At 37.3% G+C, this 24,100-nt stretch overlaps 1 protein-coding gene across 3 annotated transcripts in view; it reads left to right on the plus strand.

The window, feature by feature from the left end:
• The first annotated feature begins 3,239 nt into the window (after positions 1–3,239).
• The window catches only part of LOC121314082 (WD repeat-containing protein 37-like), a 33,610-nt gene continuing 12,749 nt past the window's right edge, over positions 3,240–24,100 (plus strand). For 2 of the 3 annotated variants that reach the window (XM_041246914.1, XM_041246917.1), the window contains exons 1-7: positions 3,240–3,430; positions 5,747–5,924; positions 17,037–17,133; positions 17,999–18,094; positions 18,379–18,443; positions 22,059–22,194; positions 23,288–23,359. In XM_041246914.1, the coding sequence (XP_041102848.1) occupies positions 5,787–5,924; positions 17,037–17,133; positions 17,999–18,094; positions 18,379–18,443; positions 22,059–22,194; positions 23,288–23,359 (604 nt within the window). In that variant the 5' untranslated portion in view covers positions 3,240–3,430; positions 5,747–5,786. The remainder of the gene's footprint in view (positions 3,431–5,746; positions 5,925–17,036; positions 17,134–17,998; positions 18,095–18,378; positions 18,444–22,058; positions 22,195–23,287; positions 23,360–24,100) is intronic. The other variant, XM_041246915.1, reaches the window with a different exon arrangement.

Genomic DNA, 24,100 nt, shown 5'->3' on the forward strand with positions numbered 1-24,100 from the left:
GCAGCAATCATCAAGTGCTGCTTGGAAATTATTTCAATGTTCCTGAAAATAACAGCAGCGCTCCTAGTCACGTTCTAACTGAGCATTCAGTGCACTCATTGTCAGAGCAACCTTTAGGATATTTATGCAGCGTCTTTCTCGGTGACAGCTTAAAAATACTGTTTATTCATGGAGTAAAGCATCATTGTTTTTGTGTAATGTTCATCGATTGCTTGCATGACCTATCCAGAGGTATTATTCAAATGTTGATTATTTGCTACTGGTTTGTAATGACACAAAACCTGTTTGATATTTGTCATTTAGTTCAAAGAAAGGGTAGAATAGGTATGCTACACCACATTTTTAAATTGTTACTTATTAAAGTATCAGCAACTGATTAATGATAAAAAAAAAAAAAAAAAAAAAAAAAAGTTTTCTATTCTTTTTAGGGATATCCACGCAAGCCAAATCTCAATAAAAACACTTGGAGTTATACTGCATAAGAAAAAAAAGTGTTATAAACCTGTAGGTATTATTATTATTATTATTATTATTATTATTATTATTTATTATTATTATTATTATTAATGTTGGACACCAGAGCATGTGTTTCAAATAACAGGATTGATATTTTGTACCATACATATAGCTTAGTTACTGTAAATGACTCTCACATACATTTACATTTTCAGTTCAGATAATTAATTAAAAAAAAAAAAAGCATGTAAAAGAAGTAAAAGTAAATACCAAAGAATAGGAAACTGGATTGTAATTTGAATTTGTGATATTTCTATTTGTGTTCATGTAATGTTGTTTATTAGAATGTATTAACCAAGCCCTCAGAGAATTGTCAGTGGTACCCTAAACTGCCTCTTGTACTTCTGGTAAGGGATACCAGAGCACAAATCTACACACCTTCATATGAAGTGTAATTAGGCATGTATGACTTGAAGATCCCTCAGTAGTAGTTTTCATGTTTTGCTCAATTTCTTGAGTGCTGCTAATGGATTCAGAATTTTGCACCCTGCTTGGTGAATCTGAGGGACTGCTCTGCTGCGCTCATATAACAACACAACTTGTAGTTAGCAAGTTGAGCGATACTTGACTAGAGTTTTACCTTGGTTTTTATAGTTTTTGCTTTACTTCTTATGTCAGAAGTCTCAATTAAATCTCAAACATTAATCCGCCTTAACAGCTCCTGTCCTTCAAGTTAATAACATTTTCAAAACACCCGGTAACTCCTTATATAAGATTAATTAGCCATCATCCCATACACCCCTCCTGCATCTCCAAAATATGTAAGGTGAACTTTTGAACTGATGTTATTCTTTTTTGGTACCAGGGAGTTTCTGAAGATGCATGCAGTTGAATACAGTGCAAGTATATGAAGAATACATACAAAGATGTGTTTAATATATAACGCCTACTTTGGTTTAATTATTACAATCCTGGAATAAAAATATATTTCCCTTTTAACATCAAAAGACATCCTCCTTAATAGATTGGCTTTATTACATGTATATATGTTGTTTAACAATGAACTAAAACATATCGGATAGGGGCTGGTAGAAGGCTCATAGCAAACTTGAAGCCTATATATCCAATTATTCTCACTTAAATCAATTTTATCAAGAACATAGTCAAAATATAACAGTCCCATTTTAGCTATTCAATGGTTTAAACTAAACTTGACCACGCTCTGTTTGTTTTATAAAAATCCTGTTCAGGCAAGTTCTGAACCACCTGATTCTCCATCGAGTTCATCCATCATTAATAGAAGAGTCTTCTGTAAGCATTTCCTCAGACGTATGGCATAACATGGTAGGAGCCTATGCTGTGGCTCCGCCTCACTTGTTTTTACCAGGTCTTCATTAATTTCTTTGATTTAATGAAGCCATATATAGTTCACCACTGACTCCCCTTTCCTGTATTAGGTATTATCTTATCTTTGGCAAGCCTACTATATGCTTGACACAGACTGGTACCATTCTGCTTTGACTGAAGTTTTTACTTAAGTTAATTTCTGCACTATATTCTCTTAGTTTCAAATGCTAATAATCTTTCTGCTAATAAACTTCTTATTGTTCTTTCTTTACAGTAAAAATGGCAAACCACTATTTCTTTTAATTCATTGGATCGGAATGCCAGAGGCTCCATGTTTATTTCAGAGACCCTACCTCTTGATAAAGAGAGGCTCCAGACTTTCATCATGCTAGTATGATTTGCTAGTAATGAACCCTCTACACAGACTCCATCCAATTCCACTAATAATATTTTTACTGGTTACAAAGAATATTTTAAACAATAATACAATATACTAATAATGGTATATCATATTATATTATTGTAAACTAACATTAAGAATATAGCATTATACATTTATAAGTAGGGTACTTCAGCAATTTTAGATTCTCCCATTAATGTCAAGCAAATCAGCCCTGTTCCAGCAGGATTCAATTTCTCTCTGGTTCAGTGAAGGCCACGACAGGATGCGATAGCCGTCTTTTCACATCACAGGTAGCCTTTACTTAGTACCTGCAAGATATCTGGACACATCTATCAGGGATACCTATACATTCCAGTTTACCGAAATGTGCCCATCTTACAATATGATCAGTTTCATAGTCCATTCAACTCGTCTTACATTATCTGGATCAATATTCACATGCGAGAATGAGACTCCTTCAGGGCCATCACACTGAAATAGCATTAGATAATGCTTAACCATATGGCTACAAGCAGGGCAGGGTTTTGGCCCAATAAATGCTCTCCTGATCACTGTACATTTAGTCAAAACATAGAGTAAACTTTTTTGAGGGAAGCTCTATTTTTCAGATTAGTCTATTAATCTGTGCTACCGGGAAGCCCATTTTGAAGGGGAGGCGCAGAGTTTCAGAACACCAGCACTGCTGTATGCGTTACTCTTGCTTTTACTATGTTTCGTGTTTGTATTTCATAATCAGTTGTGTTATATTTCTATTGTAATAAAACATAAATGAGGAGAACAAGGTAAATATAACGTAATTAAATATATAGGCTTGGTTTATGGACATTTTACTGTTTTTTTTTATTAGTAAATGTATATGTATGTACGTAGTACAGCATCCATTTGTTCATTTTATTGATTTAAAAGTGGCAGGTCTTTTCTACTTTAACCAAGTTGGGCCTAGCACCTCCCTATTACACCCTCTGCGTCTCTGTAGGCGGTCGCGCTGCAAAGCAACACCCACATCGGTTGCCAGGAGCGCTGTCCTTTAACCCCAGCTATTGTCGGTGCCCGGATGGACCGTGGGGATGGTTTGACAGCAAAGAGGAAAGCGTATATACAGTAATTCGGGCCAGAACGGGCAAAGAAACCTGGTCTCAGGAAAATGGTCACTCAAAAGGCGTGCAATATCTTTCCGGCTTGCAGGTGAAATAACCGAGAATCGGCTTTCCACATACTGTCTATGTGAGTACGGAAACATTGCTCTTGTGTTTGTATTTCATGAGAGCAAGCTTTGGATTCGGGAAGTTGCATAATAAACATGGCCTGCAGTGGAGAATATGTCGTTGGTTATAATATTTGTAACATAACACGGGTTTCGCTGTCTTATTTTCTGTTTATTGATACTAAACGTTCGTTAAAATCAAGATTATCCGCGTACGTGTGACGAAAGAAAATTAATTATGATGACAACAATGGCAGATCTTTTCAGTTAGTATACATTTTCAATTGAGTTTAACACAGAAACAAAAATAGTTAAATCACTACGTCATTGTTTTAACATATCTATCTATCTATCTCTATCTATCTATCGAGTTGAAACCCTAGTGTCAAATCCATCGCTTTTTATTAAGTAGGCCCAGGGGTATTATTTTTAAATATGTACCAGGAGACATCAGATCAGTGCGTGTTGGTACTGCCAGTACTTGACTGGTTTTAATGTTTAGTATATGCTACACTGGTGCTTCTTAATGCGCTAGTTAACGTGTAAAAACATTGATCACGTTAGCCTTTTAAACCTTACCAAGGGCACACATTGAAAATGCAGTTGTTTTCAAAGCGGTGCTTTAGTATTTATAAAACATTTATCCTAGAGAAGAATACAATATCTACGACTGTAGCTCGTAATGCGTTTTGTCGTGGTGTGCACATAATCGGTTCTCTTTGCTGGTGCTAGCAGTTTTTTTTTTTTCAATGCAGTTTAACCATTCCCCAGCCTCAAGCAGCATCCCGTGAAGGGCAGTGTTGATTAGCCTTGGCAGGAGTCAAACAACGTCATGCCCAACCACCTGAAACTGCTGTGAAACAACCAATTTGAGGGCTCTAAATTGGCAACAAAAGGGCAAGGCCAAAAGGGTCTTCACTTGAATAAAGCTGTAGAGGCACCAAGACCAGAGTGTAGGATGCGATGTAATTTTGATTAGAAATTATAATTATTGGCCACAGAAAGAAACAACACACTTAAACTTAATAAGTTTTACTTTTTGTTAACTAGGAGCCCTAGGCCTAAAAAGTTGGTTGGGAAATTGTAACATTTGGTTTTGTTCAATTATTGACCTTTTGCTGTGGTTCAGCCCTTCATTTAGTGCTGGGACAAAAATCAGAATATTCAAACAAATCGTTTTTCACATCAGATGTTCGTATCCTCTACAAATGACGAAAATACCTTGCACTTGTTTACTGTTTCATCAGAATATGTGATATTTAATTGTTTTTCGTTCTTCAAAATATCTTGAATGCAACGTTTTATTTTTAGCTAAATTGTACTTGCACATGTTTGATCCTCATCATAGCTGCTGCAGGATCCATTATACACCACATCGAATTTGTGTTCGATCCGATTGTTGTCGTCCCTCCTGCGCTTCAGTTTAAAGCATGTGATATGCCAGCTTTTTTTTTTCCTTTACAGGCTGACGTCCGTTCATAAATATTGTATGGAAGTGGTGCGACTTAAACTTGCAAATCATGTTATTATTTTGATCCAAACACATCCTAATACAGGTATCTCTCTAGTTGCTGTAGCTGAAAGGGTCCTGTGGTCATAATAGCCATGAATAGATAAACATTTTGAGGGGCGTTGCGGCACTTGTGGTGCGATGGTTAGCGCTGCTGCTTGACAGCACCAGGGTACGAGGTTCGATTCCGGCTCAGTGGTCTGTCTGTGAAGAGTTTGCATGTTCTCCCCGTGTTCGCGTGGGTTTTCTCTGGGTACTCCAGTTTCCTCCCACAGTCCAAAGACATGCTGTTCAGGTTGATTGGTCACTCTAAATTGCCTTGTGTGTGGTGCCCTGCGATGGGCTGGTACCCTGTCCAGGTTAGGCTCCCGCTCAGCGTGACCCCATAAAGGATTAAGCGGTTAATGATAATGGATGGATGCCCCAGAAATGGGTTGTTCTGACGGAAGCTTTTTGATATAATGCATAAGGACAAATTTCCTAAATCAACAGACAATGTCATTTCTTTGAATCTTGTTTGGTATATAAACATTAATGATTATTTATGAATGTTTATTAAATTATTTATTTTCTGAGGTGTTTTCGTGAACTTTGGTAATTTTCTGAACATATCGTAAATCCTAGTACCAAAAACAGTTTAGATTTGCTCTAATTGTTTTACTAGATCTGTTATACTAACTTGACCATTTGTTGTTCAGGAGGAGTGTTTTTTGACGCAAATTATTTATAGATAGTGCTTTAAGCTTACACATGTAGTACACTAGTTTCTTATGCACCACAAACAAGGATATTACAGCATTGTATGAACTTAATTCTATATGCTTAGTTTCAGATAGGAGACTTGGTGAAGACGTCACTAGGGAGTAATGCCTGTTGAAAGTGGAACCAGTTCAGCTGCTCGTCAAGCAAAACAGAAGCGCAAGTCCCACAGCCTTTCCATCCGCAGGACCAACAGCACAGAACAAGACAGACCAGCAATGCAGAGGGACGTGCTGGAAGGACAAGTAAGTCTCTATGTCTCATCAATTATTATTATTATTATTATTATTATTATTATTATTATTATTATTATTATTACTGTGTAACAGACAGCAGAAAAGGCCCATTCTTTGTCATATCAAATCAACCACTGTAACATTCATGTAGATATCTTGAATACATTAAAACCCTGGCCACTATATATTGTACACACGTGATATGATTAACTTGTGCGTGTAGTACGAAAGTGCAAAGAACTTAACAGTTGACCTCTGTTGAATGTAGCTATATCTTCCAAAAATACTTCCCTATTTATAATCTTTCAAAACATTCTTTACATTTGTACTTGCCCTTTCCTAAATTATTATGTACATACCTTGTTAAATATATTGTTTACTCAGTTAAACAAAGTGAACTACTATATTCTACTACTTGGCCCTAGCTTGTCAAAAAGCTGCTTCATCTGAGCAACGTACATAGGGTTGTGCATATTACAACGGCAGCTGGTTATGTTGTAACCCCTGAGCTGTCTACTCTATAAGACTTCACAATGTAATATGTGTGCTGTTTATGGTAAAATAATATGTCTGTGTTAATATTATTGTGTTATGCTGCTGTGCTGTTCCAATAGCCACGTATATGTTGTAATTCGAAGGTGAAACACCATGCATATATAAATTCAAACAAGGGATTCAAAATAGCCTTTTAATCTATGCTGTCTGGAATTCAAAACACATTTCTGCCAGTGCCAACTAAAATAAAACATGACTTTGGGCAGTACTGTACACCTTATCTACAATAAATGCCAATACTAGCTTATTCTCAAGGGGTGGAATGAAGCAGGATGTTATGTTACCAATGTTTAAAATGTATCTGAGTAGTCAGGTAACTATTTGTGCCAAATCATTTGTGTATTGCTGTGGGTTTTGTTTTTTCTTCCACATTGATACTGTAGCGCTTGCTACACATGGCAGCATAAGAAGCTTGCTTCCTGCTGTATTTAATTGAGTGGCAGATGCCTGGCTGGTCAATCGTATTGTTCTTATTCATTTGTTCAGTAGACAATGGTGTTCTTTAGAAATAAAGTAAAGTATGCTAAATTAAGTTATAATGGTAAATTAATCAACGCATCAATAAGCTCTGTTTATTTTCATATATACCTGTTATTGGTACCTCTGCATTGGCTCTCTGTGGTTGCTAGTTAAATATTCTCATTGACCCTAATGTAATACTCTTAAGTGATTCGTTTAAATTGGGAACAGGTTTAGTCTGATGAAACAGTCATTATTTTTCACTGTTATCTGAATGGGTGTTAAGCCATGTCTCTAAGGAAGGGCACATTCTCTTTCTTCCTGTTTGTGGGGGATTGGTTCTTCCTGTTTCCTGGTTTGTTATTTTTAATCTCTTTAAAGCTTACTTCCTATAAGAATAATAGAATGTGTCATGCTTCTCACCAGAAGACAGGAACAGTTGAGTTTGTACTGAAGTAAAGTAGAGCATGGCAGCATTCACGAGGCACTCAGTGCTACCACGATGGCATCCAGAAGGACAGCATTATATTTCTGGATTCCTGAGTAGATCTTTTTATGTAATTCTGACTGTGGTATTCTATTTGTGGTGCAAAGGCCCAGCAGTGAATTGTAGCCCCAAGCATTGTCTGACCATGTGGAATCTGGCCATTCGAAACGTTTCCAAGGATGGGTAGCTTTCGTACTTAGCCTGAAGAACAAGCCACCACAGAATAATATGTTTTGCAAATGCCTGTACAATTTTGGTATAAGCTTAATATAAGTTTATATGTTTTCTGTATTGTTACAGTCCGCACTCACATGTCCGATCTGTGGCAAAGTGGCTGCTGACTGTGAACAGGTGTAGCGGTGATACAGTGCAGGAATCATCACAGATGTAATCCGTTACAGAAAGTGCTTTATTTATAATCCAAGTCTGGCAACCAAGTAATAAACCCCGGCAATACACAACGATGTGTAACACACGGAGGAGACAAACAGGCTTACAGTCCAAACAATAAACACAAACGATCTGCCCACAATAATATACGGTCACCAGTCCTGGGTGCGTGCAGTCGTGCTTGTGGTGAATGATAAACAGGGCTACTTTTGTGAATATTGGTGCAGTGCTGATCCGGCTTGTGCTGGCCCAAGGCGACAGCTCCGGGTTCGTGTTAGCCATCTGGTGGTTTAACTACTAACAGACAATACATGTAAACACAACACTCATGAATATTCTTTTTAGCGAATTCTTTATTTCTCACACAGCAACTACTGCGGCTCTCACAGTCCTTCTAGGTCCATACACAAACCCAAGCAAAGGAAAAGATTAATGATTCTCCGGCCCCTTTATGGTATCATGCACGACCCCTTGGTAAATGATTGTAGCTCGCTTTATTGCTTGCAGCTGCTACCTCGATTACCTTCTAGGTCAGTACGTTCCTGCAACTAAGTCTTGCCGTCTTCCAGGCTGACTGACTTCCTGACCCTGGAAATGAACTGTCAGGCCAGCCCGTCCTTGGACTTTCTCTTTCGCTGCTTAGTAGCCTCACAGGTTGGGAGGGAGATTTCCAACCAGAACTCGTTATATTTCTGTCACAGACCCTATACAATTTTGGCTTCAGTGAGGGCTAAACGCGTGTGACGCATATCTTATTTCATTTCGCCCTGTTCCAACCCTTGTCCTTTTTTCAGGGAACACAAAAAAGATACAATATCAAAAATACATATCTGAAAGGACTGTGTTTTAAAATAGGTAGGCTTCCATTTAGATGTACTATATTCGTTTTGTTGGTACAGTACTATATTTTCAACAGAAGTGTTTTAATTCAGAGCAATATGATTATGAAGAAATCACTTGCCAAAAGAGACGACACATGGACTGTAATACAGTACATACTTTTAAATCCGGTACGTATTGTAGCAATATGTAAAATTCCTTGTTAATGACCCAACAGCTAAATTAAATCAAAATGTTGAGCATGCACACAACTGCGTATAACGTAAAAGGTAATGCAATTTAGCAAAAGATTAAAATAAAAACCAACAACACAGTTTCCAGAATTAAAACACTATTCAGAATTGCAGTATAGTGCTCAATAAGGCCCTGTGGCAAAGTGGCTGGTGAGTGGGGAACACAGCGGTGATGCTGTGCAGGAGTGAAAGGCAGACAATTGTAATCCGGTTGGAAAAATGTTTTATTTGATTTCCAGGTCTGGTGACCGTTTAAATAATAATACCCCGGCAATACACAACCATGTGTAAAGCGTGGGGCTAACAAAACAGGGCACAGTCCCGAACAGAAACGAATACACGGTCACCAGTCCTGGGTGACTGCAGACGTGTGTGTGGGGTGGTGAAGACACAGGTAATTCGTGATGGTTGGTGCAGTGGTGATCAGGTTCGTGCTGACCCTCGGCGACAGCTCCGGATTTGTTCGTTTAACTGTCTAGTGGTGAAAACACAGACAGTTATTTAAACAACAAAAACAACGCACAACACTCTTATTTCAGTGAGAGCTCCTCTCTCGCTCCTCTCTCTCCAGCGTTTTACCCAAACGAAGGAAAAGATCAGCGTTACCCTGGCCCCTATATGTAATCCCGCATGACATATAGGTAAACGGTTGCAGCTGCATTATTACTTGCACCTGCCCCTTGTTTACCTTTCAGGTCAATACGGTCTTAAAACAGAGTCTTGCTTCTTTCCAGGCTGACCGACTTCCTGGTCCTGGAAACAAACTGTCAGGCCAGCCCTTCCAGATACTTCTCCTCCCGTTCTTTAGCGCCCTAGCAGGTCGGGAGGAAGATTTATCACCAGAACTGATTATCTTTCTGTCACAAGCCCTAATGTCATAGTTCACTTGCAAATGAAAATGCACAAAAAAATAAGATCACAGATTAAAAAAAATACAGCACACTATCTAAAACTGTTTAATGATTAACTGTTACATTACCCTAGCTTGTCTCTTCGCTTTGTTTTGACTGCATTTGTCAGGAGAAACCGGAGAAGTGTAACTGCACAATAAAAACAGACCGATTTGACATGCAGGGAGACACAGAACTGCAAATGCAAGTCAAAAAGGAAGTTAGAAAGGCCAAGAGAGAAATAGAAATGAACATTGCTAAGGGAGCTAAAACCAATTCCAAAATGTTTTTCCAATATTACAACAGCAAGAGAACATTCAAAGAGGAGATTAAATGTTTAAGAGATACAAATGGCAAAATCGTAGAGGAAGAAAAAAAAATAGTAAATATGTTAAATGATTACTTTTCACAAGTTTTTACAAAGGAAGATACGGACAACATGCCCCACATGTCATCCAGTTCCTATCCAGTTTTAAATAACTTTAGCATAACTGAGGCAGAAGTGTTAAAGGGACTAGGAGCTCTTAAAATAAACAAATCCCCTGGGCCGGATGAGATCCTCCCAGTAGTACTCAAAGAAATGAAAGAAGTAATTTACAAACCGCTAACCAAGATCATGCAGCAGTCTCTTGACACAGGGGTGGTACCGACAGACTGGAAAATTGCAAACGTAATACCGATCCACAAAAAGGGAAACAAAACTGAACCAGGTAACTACAGACCAGTAAGCCTGACTTCTATTATATGCAAACTTATGGAAACTATAATAAGATCCAAAATGGAAAATTACCTATATGGTAACAGGGTACTGGGAGACAGTCAACATGGTTTTAGGAAAGGGAGATCGTGCCTTACTAACTTGCTTGATTTTTTTGAGGATGCAACATCGATAATGGATAATTGCAAAGCATATGACATGGTTTATTTAGATTTCCAGAAAGCTTTTGACAAAGTCCCGCACAAAAGATTAATTCTCAAACTGAACGCAGTTGGGATTCAAGGAAACACATGTACATGGATTAGGGAGTGGTTAACATGTAGAAAACAGAAAGTACTGATTAGAGGAAAAACCTCAGAATGGAGTGTGGTAACCAGCGGTGTACCACAGGGATCAGTATTAGGTCCTCTGCTATTCCTAATCTACATTAATGATTTAGATTCTGGTATAGTAAGCAAACTTGTTAAATTTGCAGACGACACAAAAGTAGGAGGAGTGGCAAACACTGTTGCAGCAGCAAAGGTCATTCAAAATGATCTAGACAAGATTCAGAACTGGGCAGACACATGGCAAATGACATTTAATAGAGAAAAGTGTAAGGTACTGCACGCAGGAAATAAAAATGTACATTATAAATATCATATGGGAGATATTGAAATTGGAGAAGGAATCTATGAAAAAGACCTAGGAGTTTTTGTTGACTCAGAAATGTCTTCATCTAGGCAATGTGGGGAAGCTATAAAAAAGGCTAACAAGATACTCGGATACATTGTGAAAAGTGTTGAATTTAAATCAAGGGAAGTAATGTTAAAACTGTACAATGCACTTGTAAGACCTCATCTTGAATATTGTGTGCAGTTCTGGTCACCTCGCTATAAAAAAGATATTGCTGCTCTAGAAAGAGTGCAAAGAAGAGCGACCAGAATTATTCCGGGCTTAAAAGGCATGTCATATGCAGACAGGCTAAAAGAATTGAATCTGTTCAGTCTTGAACAAAGAAGACTACGTGGCGACCTAATTCAAGCATTCAAAATTCTAAAAGGTATTGACAGTGTCGACGCAAGGGACTTTTTCAGCCTGAAAAAAGAAACAAGGACCAGGGGTCACAAATGGAGTTTAGAAAAAGGGGCATTCAGAACAGAAAATAGGAGACACTTTTTTACACAGAGAATTGTGAGGGTCTGGAATCAACTCCCCAGTAATGTTGTTGAAGCTGACACCCTGGGATCCTTCAAGAAGCTGCTTGATGAGATTTTGGGATCAATAAGCTACTAACAACCAAACGAGCAAGATGGGCCGAATGGCCTCCTCTCGTTTGTAAACTTTCTTATGTTCTTATGTTCTTATGTTCTAATAACAAATGTGGGCTGTGACAGATATTCAAATAAATTGTTACATTGAAGAGATGGGCTTTGTATCAGAAAACTAGTGAAGTCAGAAATTGCTGTAACTGTTAAGTGCATAAATTTGTTACATTTTATATATATATATATATATATATATATATATATATATATATATATATATATATATATATATATATATATATATATATATATGTGTGTGTGTGTGTGTGTGTGTGTGTATATATATATATATTAATATATATATATATATATATATATATATATATATATATATATATATATATATATATATATATATATATATATATGTGTGTGTATATATATAATATAAAATGAGGATTGGCTTTATTATTAATATAAGGGTGGTAAAGCGTGATGGACGTGTATCTGGGTAACTATTCAGTTTGAAGCTGTGGTATAGGCCTGAATACAACTAGTGACGTGGGTGTAGGGTGACCAACTCACGGGACCACTTTTGTGGGACTTTGTGGGATACTGGGATAAACTAATAAAACTGTTCTAAAAATCCTCATGTGTTTTAGTTATACAACAGAATAAAGACCCAAGAGACTAAACGCTACTGATACAGACCCCTTAGTGAACTGTTGCGCACTTGCGCAGTATTATCAGTGTTACGTAACTGAAAGAACTTAACCCTTTCCTTCCTAGTGCACTTGCTGTTGAACTACATACACTACACCTGCAGTGGTTAAAGTGGGGTGGTATGACATACCGACAAAAGAAAAAAAATCTATGAAGGGGGGTGGAATAATATAATTTTATACTGCAGCAAACTCTTTAATTTCGGTCCATACATCTGCCTTTTGTTATCTTCTTGCGACCCCTTTTGATGCCAGTGGCATTATCTCTTTCGATCTCTCTGAAGTCTTTAGAACCTGTTCCCTTCTAGTCCACAGCATTGTTATCTCGTTAGCTTGCAGTCATTGTTGGGCAAGAAACTTGTAGACACAAGGTCTCTATCAATGGTTAGCAGTACATGCAATTTGAACCAAACAGTCTGCTATCTGCAATATTGGTCTCTCTTCAGAAAAAAACACCAGTATAGCTCTGCCAGTCCACATGCGTAGCAAACTGCTAATCAATTCTCAATCCATGTTTTCCAACAGAAACGTTCCTCAAAAACTGAAAAAAAAACATTCAGTATTGTTTACACACTACCTAGCCGTACAGCTGACTGCGAGAGAGGTTTTAATAAAATGAATGTAATTAAACATAATCCGTCACTCTGGCTGAATGTGGTAAAATCAAACGAATCCTCCCCAGTACATTTCTTCCTGTGCATACCAAACCCTTTATCATACCACTTTAAACACTGTATACCTGACATTTAAAAAACAAAAAAACTAAAAAAAAGCAAAAGCTGACAACATTTTAATGCATTTTTGTTTTAAAATAAAGGAAAATTGTAATGTATAATTGGACAGTAAATTGATAAAGAAGCTGAATTCTGCTTACTAGTCATTTATGTTGCCTTCTGCTTCTTGAACTTGTACTTCTCTGATTGGGTAGCTTCCAGAAGTGCCTTTTCCTTCAAAGCAAAAGCATAACACTCTTGCCAGTCTTGTTCATAGTTTGCCTTGACTTGAATCTCGCTCTTGATGAGGGCCACACTGCCCCGGTTGCGCTGATCTGTCCATGCACCAGACATTAAGGAGAAGAGTCTTTCAATGAAGACATTGGTTACAGGATGGCTTAATGCTAAAGAAACCAGAACAGTAGTATTTGGAGCTTTTGTGCTCTTCAGTAAAGTGCACCATTTTTTTCCCCACAGGGTTTGTTGATGCGATGATTCTTTTCAGACCTGGCAAAATACTACAAAACTTGTCTAGAGAGCATCACATAGTTCAGCAAAGCAGAACTCTTTCGTCAAAGTTAAGCTTTGCATTCTCTTTGAGTAGTTATCCTCAGAAAAATAAAAACATTTTTACAAGTAGGCCAGAACAGACTGGTAAAAATGTAAAACATCCTCAAATCAGAGCTGGGTTCAAATCTAAAGAAAGAGTCAGTCATTTTTTGCTGGATTTTGAGTGTAGCCATGATTTCATACAATTCGCATCCTGTTACTTCATTACCCTCTATAAGAAGAACGCTGTTGTAAAATATTTAAAGTGCATTTTGTAAGAATTTCACATCTCTCAAGTCCACATAGTATCCCATCATCCTCTTTGTCATGTTCAAAGTATTTCTACAGGGTTCTTGGACACTCGTTTTCACATAAGGACAAGAAGTAGCTCTTTAAGGCAGGCCAGCAATTGTGTAACATCTTAACAGCAGGGAGCAAACTTACCCATCTTGTTAACACATGCCTGCATAGTCAGATATTATTCAGACACAAAATCAAAAAATAATTCTAGCTTGTGGACAAGTTTGGCAGATGATGAAGTAAGTGTAAGTTTTTGTTACCGCACTCTCCATGCTGAGTTTAAGTCTGTCAGTTGCATGATGTGCACAGTTGTGTAGAATGTGGGCCATGCAGTTTGCTTTAATGATGCCAGGATTCTTATCTTTTTTTTTTTTTTTTTTTTTGCATTTTTGTTCCATTTGTTTAACCCTTTGCGGTCCTACATCGGACCAGGTACGACATTACAATTTTCCTTTTCCAGTCCGATGTCGGACCCTGTCTGACATCATAAAAAATATGGAAAAAACTGAGAAAACCTTTCAATGGCTGAGTGAGACCGATAGGAGCCAATGAAGGGGGGGGGGGATATATCTGATAGACCTATGCACCACTGAGACACGGACATAAACAAAGAAGATAGCTGCTTCTCCATCCAGCGCTCAGAGAATATCACAGACATTTGCTGAGCTTTTTGAGATGTTATAGTAATAAAATAATGACTTGGATCTCATTATTGAGGAGTTTGGTGATAAAACAAGTGATCAGGAGAGGATTTATCAGTATGCACGTCTATAAAGAGGTATGTGAAAAATACAGCGAACAAGGGGTGGGGCTTTGCTGGAGATACAGTACTGAGTGTACTTTTGCGATTCAGTGCCTTTTTAACCTGTTTTACTCTGAAAAAATATTTTAAACAGCACGTGTGAAAATAAATTGGACCTGACATGCCTGACAAGCGCTGAATAAATGGACCGCTAAGGGTTAAAACTATTCACTAGCGCTATACCAACTGTTTGAACTGAACTGACTATACTTGTGCTAGATTCTCAAATATCTAGATCCCCAGCGGAAGCGGACTGGCGTAACCATAGTAACGGTCAGGTGGGCGTGACAAAGCAAAGAGTGATTCCTGTCAATGGGCTTCAGCTGCAAAAAACGGATACACTTTGTTGTGTTTTTGTTTTGAATTTAAATTTTTTGAAAATTTCTGTTTGAAATGCGGGATGCTTTCTTATTTTAGTTGGACGTGGGACAAACGGTCCAGTTTAGGGAGTGTCCTGCACAATACGGGATGGTTGGTCACCTTACGTGGGTCATACTGCATACTTAACTCATACTTGGCAGTCATGTACTGTGTTTCCTGGTTTGTTTTTGCTATTAAGATTGTCATTAAATCTGAGACCAATACTCATATTCACTCGGAGAATTGACATGGAATGATCCACAGGTATTCACTGATGACATTTGACTGAACAGCTGACTTGTCACTGCAAATGCAGAGAATGGTGCTCCATTATGTTTTGACAGCTGATACTGTAGACACTGTATTTATTAGACACTTTTGTGCTTATGTGAGCAGTAGTGGCAGTGTACCATGGTATACTGAGTGGGACTTTCCTGGTTAAATATTTCTGTTGTGTATCGTAATGTTCATAGAGTGCAGGGTATTGAATTCATCCAGTACTCGCTCCCTTCATTAATATTTTATGGCTGATGTGTACCTGCAAATTATTCTTTTTGTTAAGTTGCTTCATTGAGTTCAGTATAGTAGTACCTGTTCTCACATTGTTTGATAGGGCCTCTATTGTAAGACAACAGGAGAGATTAGACTGCAGTGCCTTTTGCGGCTGAATGCTATCATTATGTCTGGTAACCAAGGAGACCTTTACTTTTAGGCACATGATTGAACAGCTTTGGAAGCATAAAAGACCAACTGTTTGCTAATTGCTTGTTGCAATATGTGTTTGCATGTGGCGTTGACAGAGCGGAGAATGGTTAACCTCTGACGTATGAATGCTGCAGCTCTCTTGAAGCGAATCAATTTGGTCTTCTTTGCAGTGTCTAAAAACATGGGCGATAAGTTGAACTAATTGAAGTGAGTTACTAAAATGGTTGTTTATTCTTGAGTGGATTTTCTATGAATTTCTCGACCTGAGTAAATTGGAAATAGCATTTGAAGGAGTATGGAAGTAAGTCTTGTTTTATCTTTTAACTTGTGCACACATCTGATGTACATATGCACTGGAATTCTGTTGTACAGTAAAGTGTTGTATTTTAGGATCTGAAAACTTCCAGCAAAGATCCAGTCTCAAAAGATAGCTTGAGACCCAATAATTAATGAAAAAAATATTTTGAAATCAAATATAGCCATGATTTGATAACTCATTTGAACAACTAATAAGTTGTTCATTATTTATTTATTCAATATTTTTGCCCCCCGTGATCACTGATTTACATAAGCAGTTGTTACTGCATAAAGCATAAGCCACATAAGACCTAATACCAGACTGGTTTAATGTGCAACTGTTAGTCATCATAATTGTAACTTTTGTCTAAATAATTTGTACAAAAAAATGTGATCCAAATCAGTTGTATAATGTGTACTTCGTAAACACATACCTTGGCATATGAACCTTTCTACGGTATATGTTTCCTTGTGTTATTCATCTTGACAAGTGTTAAACCATATAATTAACCTCTGTTTTATCTATAAACAAACACAAGTGTAAGATCCATCTCAAAATGCAAAAAAGTGCAGTCAAAATGAAAACTAATTTGAATAGATAACCTGTAATTACATGAGCTGTATAGCTAATCTTGGGCACTGCTTATGTAATTGTTTGTGAATGTCTGTGTGTTTCACCAAAGCAGTTTACCCTTTGGTTTATGTGGGGGCAAAAATATTGTAATAGACTGAGGTACTTTGAACAAGCAGCACAAATGTTTGTTCTCTTGATGGGAGGTTTATTCAGGTTCTACTGTATATACAATTGAAAACCTAATAGTGATTTATTAATCCTTATCGATTTTTCCATGTAGGATTCAAAACTGCCTTCAGCTGTACGACACAATCTACTTGAGCTTTTTGGACAGATTGAGCGCGAGTTTGAGAATTTGTATATTGAAAATGTGGAGTGTAAGTACAGTTTTTTATTTCTTCTGTTCAGCCGTATACACAAAGAACTAGTTACAAAATTGGATCCATTTTAGACAACTAGATAAAAAGTGAAGTTTTGGGGGAATTTGAGAAAATGACTCCAAGCAGTAAAATAAAACAAACCTATAAAATATCAGAATGTTTTTTTTTTTTTTTTTTTCAATCATTATTGAAAAAGTATGACATTATGTATTCATACAATGCTATCAGCATCTTGCAGTTCCAGTAAGGCAGGTATAAAAAACATAATTGTTACAAAATGAAATCCAATAAAAATGAGTCGTCTATTCAGGTACGTTGTGTAATTGTTGCAGCACTTAGAAAAGATCTGTGATTTTTCTGTGAGCTTTTAAGAGTTTTTAGGGGGAACATTATTGGGATTTGCCACTGTTTAGATTAAAATAGACTGCAGTCTTCTAGCACCTTTCATTTTAAGACACTTATTAAGGATATTATTTATGAAATGCATATAGGACATTATGAGATTAACTAACAGTAGACCAATCATAGCTACATCAGTTCTTTTTCTTCTTTTTTTTTTTTTTTTAGCTTGACCAGCTCTAACAGAATATTATCTCTTGTCTTAATCTTAAGTTATTCCCATAAAACCAAAGGTTGTCTGGCTAGTAAGCTTACACAGTGCAGTCCAGTTCTGCAGAAAAAGGTTGCAGACAAGCTTTAAATGGTTATTTTTTTATGACGGTCATATTGCTAACTATCAGACATCTTTTAAAGGCCCCCTTGACGATCATCTTTTACTCCGTCATAGCAAAGATAGACTCCAGCTATGTTAAGTGTCTGTTACAAACCATCATTGTAACAGCACTCATTTCCATATCCACAGTGCGCCGAGAAATTGACACACTTAATGAGCGCCTGACAGCTGAAGGACAAACCATTGACGGAGGGGACCTGAGCAGGGGACCTTTGAAAGCAAAAGGTGAGCATAGACTTTTACTGTACAAATACGAACTTGCTTGCTTCTGTATTAAAAAAAATATGAGCTACAAGTGGTGCCTTGACGTTCCTGACCTGCACCATTCCCATTGCCATTCAGCGTTGGGCCTCAAGCTCAGACTAATGTCATGATGTTGTGGTAAGGGCTGTTAAATGAGTGTGCGCATGTGTATAGCTACAGACAGTGTTTTCACTTTTCCTATTACTGATGCTTTGCTTTGATTCTCATGCTTGTGGATTCATTATAATGTATTTTTTCTACCACAGCCAGCCACAGTACCAGTCAACTGTCTCAAAAACTGAAGACAACTTACAAAGCCTCAACCAGCAAGGTATAAATATATATTTATATATATATATATATATATATATATATATATATATATATATATATATATATATATATATATATATATTTTTTTTTTCTAATTATATAAGTAAATTTTCTATGTACACAAAATATACGATATTATATGCTATTAATTATTTGTATGAGTCCTAACAAATTAATATAATTCCAGTATCATTTGAAAATTAACCGTACATGCTATGACTCCAGTCTTTGATTGCTTCTTTAAGCAATAACAGACTATTGTGATCTGTTATATATGTGAAAAAAACAAATCAATAAAAACAGTCTTCATTTGCCCACAACAATTCTATGATAGTGTTTGTGAGGAAGATGAGAACTTTATTAAGAGAGTCAAGCACAAATTAAAATGCCCTGTGGTATAAAAAGTGAATAATTAGTTTTGGTTTAATTATTGAAATGATTACATTTCTAAGGATATAGTAAATGCAGTTGCTTGTCTGTTGGTTCATAAACCAAGCCAGCGGTGTGTTTTTACATAAGTACTATACGTGTATTGTTTTTTAAACAGGAATTATGTACAATAAAATCTTAACTATAATTAGCTTGTGTTATACCACAGTTGAGAAATTCCACTGTAAAAAAATAAACAATGGAAAATAAACTATGGAAAAGTTACTTGCGGGTGAGATTGGGTGGGCAAAAAAAAGACTGCGGTAAATTGCGGTTTTACCAAAAGTAGCCTATTCTAGAAATTGCTGATAATTTTGAGCTTCTCTTTCCTATATGTGTTTGTTTCCCTCGCTCCGAATCCAGTGTAGCACACCCGCGCCGGCTCAAGTCAGGTCAGAGAATCACACTCGCATGTTTAGTTATGTGACGTCACATTCGCTGCTGTTTTCTGGGAAATGGATGCCCGTTACAGCACTGAACCCATATATATATATATACATTGAATGTAGGGGAAGGCTTTTTCCAGTAAGAACTACACACATGACATCCCTTACATCAATGGAAAGTGCAAAGCATGTGCTTTTAAATTACGCTCAAAGCGGAATGCCGTCTTTTGAAGCGACCCATTTAATAGGCAAGAAACGAAACCTAGGGATCTGACTCCTGTCGCCTGACAAGAGTAAGTTTCGGTTTGCTTTAGTTTCGCTTTGGAACGTCTGATACGGGCATACGATACATCACTGGAAAGCTCTAAATCTGTAATTTAAGGTATGTATTGAACCAGTAAGCTGGCTATTATGGTGCCTGAGATATTCACGCGAGGTCGGGCCCGCCGGTTAGCCCAGTACGATATATAGAAGTGTGTAGTGAGGGGCAAAATTTGTTTTATTCTTTGTTTTCCGAATGTCTGAATTCCATTTTTCTATATAATATATTAACAACGTGTTTTTTTTTTTTTTTTTTTTTTTTTGTAGCATGGGGGAATCTGCCTCTCTTGCAGGATTTGTGGGATCTAATGTTTTTGCTGGTGGGAGTGGGATAAAAATGCAACAAACAAATGCGGGAGCGAGTGGGAGTGGGACAGGGCGGGAGCAGGGCCCTACCACATCAGACTGTTTATTAATAATACGGAAAGCAACATAATACTACTTCAGAATTCAGTTCGACTGCATACTATACTGTCTCACACGCATTCTTAAGTGTGGTGACAGTGCCACGGTACCTCTGTCACCACAAGTATGACTGGATCATTTTACATCCAGTCCCTATACTAGTTTCTCTCTGCTGCTTTCATGCTGCTTTTTACTGTATAGAAAAACAATCCTTTGCTAGATGCTCTGTATTTATCCGCTCCTTCTGCATAGAAAAACGGACCGTAAAGTTAATCTCATGAATAATAAATGTAAAGTTAGACAACTATGTTTTAAATCTCACTGAACTTTCTCAACCTTGGTATGAAGTAGTGACTCTTTATTGTGTACAGAGAATTATCCAACATATGGTCCAGAGGTCAAACTACGCCTTTGACGCTATGCATCTCGTGAGTTTATTAGCCCTCCGACTCATACATGGGGTAATTCTCAATACTCAATGGAAATTCAATACATAATCTCAATTACACTTCAGATTTTTCCCATTTTTGATGGGCTGCTTCCGAAAGACTGTGTGACTACTGTGATAACATTTCCTCAACAGAAAGACCAGTGATCAGGAGACTCTTAACCAAATTACTAGTTTCCAAATTGAAACAATAGATTGTGCAATAAGATTTGTATGTACTGAAGGGGGCTATTCAAACCCTAAGGTATTAAAATCTTTCTTTTTTTCAATTGCTATGTAGTGCTCACATTCTTTCCATGGCAAATTAGGTGGACCTCGCAACTTCAATGTGGGAAACTGGGAGTTATGGGGTGGAGACTCATGGGTAACTGCATTACTTTCCAGTATGCATGCACAGGCTGGGGTTGGTGTTCATATATGGATGGTTGATATGGAATACTAATTCCTGGAATTAACTGTTTGTTCTGCTATGCAACACAAGTGTCTCTACCAGCTGAAATGCAAGAGACCAAAATATGGCATGCTTTACAGGATAGAATGACCCCTGTTGCTGTGCCACACTGATTTGTGTACAGACTTATATACATTATGAAAGTGACTGTAAATATTGTAATGGTTAAATCAAACTGACAGTGGAAGTCAGTAAGAGATGCATGATCTGTACTTTTTAATGTAGGTTTACATGAGTTTCATATGTATGTCTAACTGGAGCATTGTAACACACTGGAAATCTCACACTTCAAAACAACAAGGGTGGCCACTAATATTGTGGTCTGTGAAGCCACGTTTCCACAAGCTTGATTCAGCAGAGAAGCCACATGTCTGACCTGCCGTCGTTCTGAGTTTTCTGTTCCTACACAATTTGCACTCTGGCCGGGTGTGATATGAAAGCCATCAGATCCCAATTATTGAACTGACGCTGTAACTGTATGAAAGTAATGCCTTTTCTATTCCTTTTTAAACTTTTTCTGTATTAAAAACACAGGCTGGTTTGACAATTGTAAAACCGAACACCCAGAACATCATGGGCAGACACTACCCAGGTCTGCTCAGGGCCTGGCCTTGTTTTCAAAACAACAGGGTGGTCCATATAGAACTAGACAGGCTCTGGACAAAAGAGAGCAGGGGCCACACATAAGAGTGGAAATTCAGCTTTAGAGATCTGAATACAGTGCTGGCTGCGGTTATTAATTGCTCCCTGTCTCAAATGTAGGTTTTAAAAAAATATATATTTAAAGGCTGTGATTTACAAATGGAACAGTAGAGTTTTGCTTGCAATTCCTAACATGTTAGACCTAACAAGTGTTGTAGCATGCGAAATAAAAAATGGCTTTTGAGATTCTCTGGTTTCCTCAGAAGTAAAAGAAAGGGTATTGCTTGCTTGGTTCTAATTTCAGTGTCTGGAACAGCATACAGTTTCAGACAGGAATTTATTATACTTGAAGTGGATGTCAGAAAAATGTCTATTTTAATAAAAAAAAATGTCTGGCTGAGGTATGAGCTGTTCACAAACATGTAAAGATAAACTGCCTACTGTATTTGCTGTACAATAGTTTTAATAACGCAAGCACAGTACTTTAGAGAGATCGGTGTAAGCTACATTTTTCATGGCTCCTCATTACAGATTGTGTCCAGCTTCAAAACCACAACCTCAAGAGCAGTCTGCCAGCTGGTTAAGGAGTATGTTGGACACAGAGATGGAATCTGGGATGTTAGGGTCACACGGACACAACCCATTGTCTTGGGCACCGCGTCAGCAGGTTAATGGGATTTGTATGCATTTTACTAATTAGAATGTTGTGGGTTGTTTTTTGTCCAAGAGTTAAAAATAATTAGTTCCATCATATACGGAACAGCAAACCCGTAATAGTTATGTTAAAAACTGGAAAATTGAAAGTCAATTAATAGAATGCTAAGTTAATCAAATGCCCAAAACTGAGTGTTAGAACTATTGCCCTGATTGTATAAATAGTAAAAACAAGCTTGCCAGATATACTGTAGTAGTTCCAATGTGCATGGACCCTAAGTAATACAGCAATGTTACTGTGTAAATTATTTGCTACCAATTGACAATTTACCTGCAAATGTTCCATACCTATCGTGATGCACCTGTGTTTGTTTGTGTATTGGGTTTGTTATTTTTCTATAATTAAAGATCCAATGTCACAGTTTAACCATCATAGTGTTGTACATGCATTCTTTTTCAATTAGAAACAATTTTAACTTTCCTGAAAATACATTTAATACTGTGCTGTTATCTCATTTTAACATTTTAGAGAATACCCTCTATGTATTTTTGATTCAGATCCCGGAAATAAAATTCCGGCCGTCAACCAAACGCTGGTATTACATTTACAATTAGTTCATTTTAAAATTACAATTTAATGTTGTCTAAAAATACAAAAATAAAATGTCTAAAACTGATAGGCTGAGTTCATTCATCACAAATAACACTGCCACATGTGACAGCAGGCAGTCTATATCCTGTCAGCTTGAGCATCGTGTATAAGATTTAGTTTGGGGGAACGATCGAATAAGAATAAATATTTGCATGGACTTTAATCGTGGTGCACCAGGTTACTACCTGACCAGAACACTAATTCCAGGACTGTGGCCAAAAATATATACATACCACCAAGCGTCAAGATACACCAGAGCTGCCCGAAGCAGTTCATAATGCTGAAAAAATACCGCAAGTTATTTCAAGTCATCCTGGAAGATAGGAAACAGCACAGTTAGGTGTAATACCTTACATGTATTGTTATAACTTTCATGGAACAGATACTGGCACTTTAAAAACAAAAGTAAATTCAGACTCCTTCACTTTCTCTGCTTTTTGCTTTTTTTATACAGATCACACTGCCATGCTGTGGAGCATTGAAACAGGAAAGTGCCTTCTTAAATACGTGGGTCATGCTGGGTCAGGTAAGAGGTTTATATAGCGACTTCACATCTCTGTTTTTTTATTTATTTTATTTAAATATGTGCTAAATGTCAGTTTCTACTACTGGTTAATTCCTATCGGGTTGTGTAGCATTTCAGTTCCTTTACCTTTATCTGCCTTTCATGCACTACAATTACCTGTTTTAATTAACTACAACATTGTTGACCATCCATAAATGACTTTGAAGGCTGCAGTAAAGTAGCTTTAAGCAAAGCATCAGTGTTGTACATTATTGAACATGCACAGCGGGAGTTGCAGAGAAAGGAATTGTATGAAGTTGGCATTCAAAAGCAGATCATGGTGTCAGGGATTAGGGTTACAGGTACTCCGAAGAAAGGAAGGTAGATTTGTAAACATGATACATGATTAACTGATAATAAAGAGCATTTTGAGCAGTCCTGTATCACAGTGTCTGAAGTGACGGTGTTAGAACATTATGAAAGTGACTGGAATGCAAATGCTATCTGTTTCTCTTGTTGGAAGGTATTTTCTGACTTCACAAGCCTTCTGATTGACAAGTGCAGCAGCAATCGGAAAGTGCTCCTGGGCTAGCGTAGAGCATCTTGTGTAGCTTGTTTCTAAATCTTTAATAATGCTGGGCTTGCTGTTTCAGTTAAAGGTTTATTATTGCTGAAAGGAACAATGGAAAGCAGATTAGTTTCAGGCTATGAGTTCTATCTCGAATGACCAGTAGACGAACTCTGTAGCTCCAGGTGTGAAGA

This window comes from Polyodon spathula, chromosome 4, assembly GCF_017654505.1.
Source record: "Polyodon spathula isolate WHYD16114869_AA chromosome 4, ASM1765450v1, whole genome shotgun sequence".
Taxonomy (NCBI): domain Eukaryota; kingdom Metazoa; phylum Chordata; class Actinopteri; order Acipenseriformes; family Polyodontidae; genus Polyodon; species Polyodon spathula.